General features: G+C 42.4%; 1 protein-coding gene across 1 annotated transcript; it reads left to right on the top strand.

The window, feature by feature from the left end:
• The first annotated feature begins 2780 nt into the window (after positions 1 to 2780).
• Positions 2781 to 6510, top strand: sp8b (sp8 transcription factor b). Its single transcript, XM_015602485.3, has 2 exons — positions 2781 to 2925; positions 3613 to 6510. The coding sequence occupies exons 1-2, from the start codon at positions 2917 to 2919 to the stop codon at positions 4924 to 4926; spliced, it is 1323 nt and encodes a 440-aa protein (XP_015457971.1). The 5' UTR covers positions 2781 to 2916; the 3' UTR covers positions 4927 to 6510.
• The last annotated feature ends 2399 nt before the right edge of the window (positions 6511 to 8909 follow it).

Raw genomic sequence — 8909 nt, 5'->3', positions numbered from 1 at the left:
ATCTGCTGCTCTCTCCCTAACCGCCTGCTGAATACACTGATCTACAGTCAGACCAGTGAGGAGAACCAGTCCAGCCATATGACCATTAACACGGTCAAACAGTCCTGAATGTCCTGAACATCTGACAACTAATGCAGAGCAGTGCACACACTCACCCCAACTCACACTGTGTAAAATATAAGTACATCTAAATAAAATCAGAATGCAGTGATCTGTACAGAAACAATATGTTACATTTTTATTTTGTGAAAAATATTACAATATTTTTTGCACTATGAAGTGCACCAGATTATTATAAGGTGCAATAGTATAATATTCTGAAAAAAGTTTCAGAGAATCTGGAGAAGTCTCTTTTTGTAAGGGAAAAGGCTGACGGTCAGTACTGGATGCTGGTGATCTTCAGGACCTCAGGCAGCACTGCATTAAAAACAGGCTGTACTAATTCTGCACTGGAAATCACTGCATGGGGCTAAGGAACATCTCTGGAAATCACTGCACCCTCTGCATCAGTGGATTACAGCATGGAGGACTGTTTCACTACTGCTCTGGATGTAATTCTGAGCCCATGCAGTGATTTCCAGTACAGAATCAGTACAACCTGTTATTTATGCAGTGCCGCCTGAGGGCCCAAAGGTCACCAGCACACAGTAAAGGGGACATATTACACAAATCTCACTTTTCCCCTGCTTTTGTACCTCGACCTCAGTCTCAACTGCCCATATAAACACTCCAAATGAAACACACACTCCAACACACTTAAGCACAAAGTCCATCCAACAAAATCTTTAACACACACTCCAACACACACTCCAGCACACACTCCTGCACACACTTCAACACACACAACAACACACTCAGTCACACAGTCCAAAAAACTCTTTAACACACACGTATACACACACTCCAACACACACTCCAGCACACACTCCAACACATACTCCTGCACACACAAATACACATTCCAACAGACTCCAACACACACACACACTTCAGAACACACTCAAACACACACTCCTGCACACGCTCCAACACACTTCAACACACACTACAACACACTCAATCACACAGTCCAACAAACTATTTAACACACTTGTATGCACACACTCCAACAGACTCCAGCACACACTCCAACACACACTCCCACACACACTACAACACACTCAAGCACACAGTCCAACAAACTCTTTAACACACACTCCAACACACACTCCAGCGCACACTCCAACACACACTCCTGCACACACTACAATACACTCAAGCACACAGTCCAACAAACTCTTTAACACACACTCCAACACACACTCCAGCGCACACTCCAACACACACTCCTGCACACTCAAATACACACTTTAACACACACTCACTCACTCCAACACACATGCCAACTCAGACTCTAACGCACATTCCAACACAGACTCCAACACACACCTAAATACACACTCCATAGACTCCAACACAGGCACATACCCAATCACAGACTCAGACACACATCCCATCACAGACTCCAACACAGACTCTAACACACATCCCAACACAGACTCCAACACACATCCCAACACAGACTCCAACACAGACTCTAACACACATCCCAACACAGACTCTAACACACATCCCAACACAGACTCCAACACAGACTTCAGCGCACACTTAAACACACTGGCACTCACTCCACAAAAACTTTATACCAGCTGTTAAGCATGGCGGTGGGGGCATCATGGTTAAACATTTCAGAAAGTGGACATAATGATTAAGAACCTCTGAATTCTTTAGCAGAACCTTAAACATTTAGCGCGAGGTTTAGAACTTTGACCATGTTTAATAATCCGTGTGTTAGGCTGTCGGATTTCTTCATGTGCCATTGGCTATTAATGTAATGGTGAGAGAGGGGGCCCACGCGCTGCGGAGTGAGCAGAGAGTGATCAGCCATCTATCACAGACCGCAGTAAAAAGCGCGTGGGTCTGATGTGATGAGTAATGCGCGCTCCTCTTAATTAACTTTTTTGCGCGGTTCTGTAATGAGCGCGCGGGTCAATAACACTGTCTAACATCAAACAAATAAAACCGCGCGTGATTAAAAAAACCTCGCGCTTTATTAAATTTGAAATTCAAATGAAATTTATGCCGCGGGTGCGCGCCGCATGCAAATGGAGGGAAGGGTCGCGCGCATTATTATCCACAGTTAAGAGACAGAAGAGTGCACGTGCCCACACTTAGCTCTACAGCCAGCACACGCACACACACCCACACAGACATATACAGTTTAACACTGCAAAATAATTTATTAATAATAATCTTTTTTTTATTGTTCTTGAAAAACAACAGTTATTATTATTATTATTATTATTATTATTATTATTATTATTATTATTATTATTATTATTATAAATCCAAGGTTATTAATTAGAGTTAATAATTAATAAAGATTAAGTAAATAAAACATATTTTGATCATTTTATATTTTAAAAGAACTGTAATTAATCTATTAAAATTAAGTCAAACGATCTTTAAAGCTCCTATATTGTTTATAAATAAGTTAAACAATTTTTAAAGTTAAAAAAATAAATAAACACAAATAAATTAATTGATAAACTGACACAAACTTTCCCGCCACTCCTACTGTAGCTGTGGGCGTGGCGCGCGCTCAAGCAGCGTTCCATTCATAACGTCACGCCCTGGGAGCTGCTGCCTGAGCGTCCCGCGTTCTGATTGGTCCGCGGCACCACACCGCCACTTCAAAGTAAGAAACAGAGAAGGGGGGTGCTGGGATGGGCACGCGGCCGCTGGGGGTGAGTGCAGTGAGCTCGAGGCCCGGAATGAGCCTCAGTGTGTATCAGAGTTTCAGAGCGGAGCGCGCGCTTTACCGCAGCGCGTGAAGACGAAGACGAAGCTCACGCGGAGAAATACCCTGCTCTTCTCATGTGCCCAGTACGTGTCTACGCGCTGAGTGTGTGTGTAGGAGTGTGTATTTATTAAACACACTCATGCTAAACTCTACAGAACTCTGTTTTCAACACCTGTTTCTTTTCTTTTTACTTTAAACTTTCCCCCCCCTTTTTGGCACTTTCTTCACACTATTTTTGCTCCTTTTTCCTCCCCCCATACATTATGTTCCTTATTTGTCCTTGTTATATTTATTTTCTTCATTTAATCTGATCCATTTTCCTTGTTATTCTCTTTTTTATTTATTTTTTCATTTTCTATCTTTTCTTCTTCATTATCCTTTTAAATTTGTTCTTCGTCTGTCACACCATTTCCTAGTTTTTCATGTTTTCTCTTTCTCTTCTTTTTCCATTGTTTTCTTAAAAAAATTCTTAATTCTACTTTCATTTGTTTTTCTTCTTCTTTGGATTTCTACCTCACATAATCCCTTCTTCGTCTTCTTTCAAACTTTTTTCTTTTTGTTTCTTTTTTCGCTTTTTTCATTTTTTAATACATATTTTTGTTGCATTGTTTTCCAACTCCTTTTTACTTTCTTTTTTTCTCCTCTTCTCTTTCCCTTATGTTCTTCTCCTACTTCGTTCTCCTCCTATATTGGCTTTGTGTTTTAGTTTTCTCCTGCTGCTTCTTGTTCTTCATCCTCTCTATTTCTTCCTCCTCTCTCTGTTTCCCCAGGAGGAACCGAGGTTGGGTTCCACTCCTTTGGCCATGCTCGCGGCGACCTGCAACAAGATCGGGAGCGCGAGCCCCTCTCCGTCCGCAGTGCCGGACCCCTCCTCCTTTTCCAAGAGCTTTCAGGGTTTCCACCCGTGGAAGCGCGCGGCGATGACTGGCAGTGGAACGAGCAGCACCTGTAGCGGGGGCGCGGGCGCGAGTTCGGCTCTGGTCTCCTTCGGCGCGAGAAGCAATGGGGTAGGCATGTCTGCGGGCGGTGGCGAATCCCTTTGCGCAAGCGGCGCCACAACGGCGGGCGGCTCGAGTGCCTTCTCGCTCACCGCGTCCTCCTCCGGCGCGCCCTCGAGTGCGCACTTCACCAACGACTACTCCGTGTTTCCCTCCGGAGGCTCGCAGGATGTCTTTCTGTCCGCCAAGGTGGACGGGCTGCAGGGCATCTATCCGCGCGTCAGTGTGACCGCACACCCCTACGAGACGTACGCGTCCGCGTGGTGGGACGTGGGAGCGAGCTGGGTGGACGTACAGGGCGCGAGCGGGCAGCCCCAGGCGCCGCCGCTGCACGCGGGACCGTCGCTGCATTCCCCGCTGCACGGGTATGGCTCTTCCTCGGACTTCGCGAGCCTGAGTCACGCGGCGTTTGGCACGGGCACGTCACCTCACCTACTGGGGGGGCAGCACCTCATGGACGGGTTTAAGCCCGTGCTCTCGTCACCGTACGGGGACTCCTGTTCATCCGGCAGCGCAATGCTGACCCCCGGCGCGCCGCCTTCCTCCTCTTCTTCCTCCTCCTCCTCGCCCCGGTCCTCTGCGCGCCGTTACGCGGGCCGCGCCACGTGCGACTGTCCCAACTGCCAAGAAGCCGAGAGGCTTGGACCCGCGGGCGCCGCGAGCATGCGCAGGAAGGGACTTCACTCGTGTCACATACCGGGATGCGGAAAGGTGTACGGCAAGACATCGCACCTGAAGGCGCACCTGCGCTGGCACACGGGTGAGCGGCCGTTTGTCTGTAACTGGCTTTTCTGTGGCAAGCGCTTCACGCGATCTGATGAACTGCAGCGGCACCTGCGCACGCACACCGGAGAGAAGCGCTTCGCGTGCCCGGTGTGCGGCAAGCGCTTTATGCGCAGCGACCACCTCAGCAAACACGTGAAGACACACAGCGGCGCCGCGGGACCAGGCAGCTCCGGTGGAGGCGGGGGTTCCGGCGGGTCGGGAGGGAGCAAGCGGGGCAGCAGCGACACGGACAGCGAGCAGAGCGGGGCGGGCAGCCCTCACTGCGGGACACCCGACCTGCTGCAGCCCGCCGAGGCATGAGCCCGCTGAGCACCCGAACGGGGTCTTAGACTGGGAGGATGGGTTACCCTGATTCAGGGCAGTAAAGAGGACATGGATCATCCCAATATCAGGGTAAAAATTGGCCCAGGATTGGGGGGCTCATTTACCATGACCCAGCACAAGAGAGGGGTCCTTGGATTGTGCGCCTCATTTTCATCCATGGAGAAATTTGGACCTGGACTGGAAGCAGTCCTTTACTGGAAGTTTCCTTGATCAACTTGTTAAAGTGGACCTAGACTGAGGGGCTTAGGTTTTTTCTTGGGCAAAGTTTGAACTGTACAGTTGGGGTACATTTTTATGCCTAGGAGAAAATGGGAACAAATACCTGATCTGGGGAACTGATTTAACTTGCAAGACAACGAAAGGGATGCCAGACAAGGAGGCCCGTTTTTCTCCCTTGCCGAACATTGGACCTGGAGAGCGGGTTTAATTTTTGTCTTTGGGGAAAATGTAATTGTTCTTGGGACAAATTATTTCTTTGGGGTAAATGGGCCTGAAACGGGGTCTTGTTTTCCTCGATAGGTTAAAGTGCACCTATACTGGGGGTCTCAGTTTGCTCGTCTCGAAAGTAAACCTGGACAAAGGTGCCAGTTTTTGTCCCTGGGTTTAATTGATTTGGCGAGGGTCAATTTTGTCTTTGGGCAAAAATGGACTATAACTGGGGAGGGCTCAGTTTTTTTCCAGAGCAAAATTTGACCTGGTTTTACAATATTAATTTATGCCCACCCAAAACCTGGATGGATTTTGTGAATCTAAAAGACCACATCATGGGATTTATTTTAATGTAAGATAAACTGAATTATCCGTCGATAAAAACCCAGTTGGTAAGTTTAGTCTCGGATCAGGGACCTGGGCGCATAATTAATGAATATATATATTTGGGTAAACCCTCATCGCAAGTCTTTTTTTAATGTTAGTGACGTGATGCAGAAGTCGATTGTTTCTGTTGTGTTTTATTTTATTCTAGATTTTTTTTGTTTCTCCCAAACCAAACCGTGGCACTTTATTCATCTCCATCACTGACTGCAACCCATCTGTATGGTGTATCGGGGGGCAAATCGCTGCCTAGTCTTTACTTTTTTTAATACTTGGAAACTAAAATAGCCTATATACAGTATAAACACAGGACATGTTAAAAAGAATACAAAGCTGGGTGTGTTTGTATGAAATGTACTTATTTCCTACGGCGGAGAACTGAATGTACATATTGATTAAATCCTGTATAGGATAGTCTGGAAATTTATTATACTGCTGTAAGAGTTGACGTATTGCTTTTGTATAGTATTTTTAGTTGTATATTGACACTAGTAAATATCCACAATTGTACGGCAGTGCATTTTCTTGTCAAGAGGTTTTATTTATCCTTGTGTTCTGGACTTTGTTTGAGTGTTTATGTGCATTTTGCGCATAAAATCACAGTCGCACTTTAAAGAGAAATCGAAATTTCGGTGTTGAATGAGTTTGGTTTTGTTGGAGCATGCCGATGTAAGCGTTCATTTCCTAGCCTTATTTTCACCACTGGCTCTCTAATTCAAGCCACTCAATAAAGTCAAAGCGGAGTCAGTTCTTGTCAACTTTGCTTTTAATAAAATCGAATTTTTTATAGTGTCAATTTTAGTGCAAATAAATAAGATCCCAATTTTACAAAACAAAGCAACATTTTCATATTAATAGAGTTTAGCTGTATTTTATTTTAGTTAATGACATTAATTGGTTCGATTAGGTTTATATATTTAAGTTAAAATAACATATGTAACAATTGTGAGAAACCAATGTGGTATATACAAGGATATTATCACGTTTTATTTCAAATTCGTTTCATTAAATTCTTTTTACATTTAAGTAAAAATATAAATCTCTAAATTACTACACAACATACAAGACACAGTAATGTCCTGGCCTAAAATATAACATTTGGAATTGTTTGAATTATAGTAGTTAGTAATAATAATACAATTTTTAAAAATGTGACTTTGTTTACAGGTTTGATTGTGCAGATATTTTTAGTAATAGATCTTTTGCAAATCACAGAGCTTACGTAAACCGATTTAGCAGTTAAATCCTGATGTCAACCTAGAAGAGAAGCTGAGCCTGAAATTTTGTAGAGGAAATTCTTGAACAAAAACAGAAAGGAAAATCAGAAAATCATTAAGGCTCAAGCTGAGAAAATAATTGTAACTGTGTTTTTTTGTACTTTAATCTTTTATTTTTTTAAAGAGGCTCTAACAGAAGAGCTTAGAGTAGTAAAACACTCATGTACACACGCACGCACACACACACATACACGCTCGCCTGCCCGATCAGTAAATTCGCTTAGATATTTTTTTAAACATGGTTGAAGATCAGCTCGTTCTAAGTACCATATACTTGAACAAAAATTTTAATAGTATTGTGACTGAACACTGACATGGATCTACTTTAGTTTTCTTTAAACCTTTATTTAAAGGCCTAAACTAAATTTAAAAATGAATAAACAAAACACTTCACTGCACTTTACATGAGGTTCTGGATAAATACAGCACAGTTTTCCTTTCCGTCTGTTTTCAATAAAAGACTGCGACCCGACAGCTTTCATTAAATAATTGAGTACAACACATTTCCATTAAACACTTCAGTGCAGTCGAATTGCCTCTTCAACATTCAGTGCTGTCATTTTTCTTTCAAATCTTCAGTCTTTAAATTTTTACTCAAATAATTATCACTGTCGGATTCCACAAAAAAAAATATATAGTAACGTCTATTTTAACGCAAAAAAAAAAACAATAATACTCTTAGTTCCCCTAAAATGTTTAGTACTTTTCAGAACTGTCAACATTTCCTCTAGAGTATTTTATTTACTTACACTACAACATTTAGTACATTTAGCTTTACTAAATAATTAGCACTGCCAGGTGCTAATTGTTAACTACTGTAATTTCCATTTCTACTTTAATTCAGTACTGTCCGTTTTTCTCAAAGGTTCTTAGCATTAAGATAATTCTTAGATGGTCGAGCGAACTTCACACTCAGTCATGTCTCTCCATGTTAAGCTGTTCTTAATGCTTAGATGTTTATGGGAAACTGAACCCTTATTATTTACTTTAAATTCAGATGTACTTTCTGAATAATATACCCCTGTCGGGTTTCACTAACTAGTCAATACTCTCTATAATGTAATTAAAATATTGTATGATATTTGATGATTGATGATATTTATTTGAATGCAAACATTACGTGCAGCCTAATTTAATTACAATCTAAAGTAGTTTTTTCACAAATAACGCAATTATTATACAATATAACTGCATATTCTCCCCATAGTTTAGTTTCATTAAATAATTTAATTCTATTGATTTTCATTAATTTAATAAATGCTGTTAAGTTATAACGTAAGGAAAAAAACAGAACGTGTACACTGTGGTGTGTAATTATAACAATTTCACTGTTTCGCCTTAATCAATTAAAACATTAATTAAAACACAGATATTCGGAGTTGATCATGCCGATGTTCTGTTAATAAAAGCAGTGGAGTGTTGTTTTGTCAGGGAGTCGGGGCAGAACGTGGAGGTAAATCTGTGAACTCGTAAAACACGGTTTTCCACTGGATCAAAAATACACCGTGAAAAGTTTCGCGCCGTTGATGAAGCAAACCTGATTAGCCTTTAATTTGTGACCACCTGAAATTCTCCTAGTGGTTCTGCAGGTGTGTTGATGCTGAGGACAATCCTGAGGTTCCACAATGTTTTACATGTTCTGAAGCGCCTACGTGATGGATACTTCACTTCTACAGAAAACCAGGGATTAGAAGAATTTACTTGATCGATTATTTCCTGATTCTCTTTCTAGGGGTTAAGTTGATATTGTTGAGATGGTTCAGCTCCTGGTCTGCTTTGATCACTGCTCTCACTCTGGAGCTATATTAATTGCTGAGAGCAGAAGCCCCACTGCAGTTCTAGAAGTTACTATGAGAACTTAATGTTTTT

The sequence above is a fragment of the Astyanax mexicanus genome, chromosome 6, assembly GCF_023375975.1.
Source record: "Astyanax mexicanus isolate ESR-SI-001 chromosome 6, AstMex3_surface, whole genome shotgun sequence".
Taxonomy (NCBI): domain Eukaryota; kingdom Metazoa; phylum Chordata; class Actinopteri; order Characiformes; family Acestrorhamphidae; genus Astyanax; species Astyanax mexicanus.
This window is presented reverse-complemented; position numbering and strand designations above follow the sequence as displayed.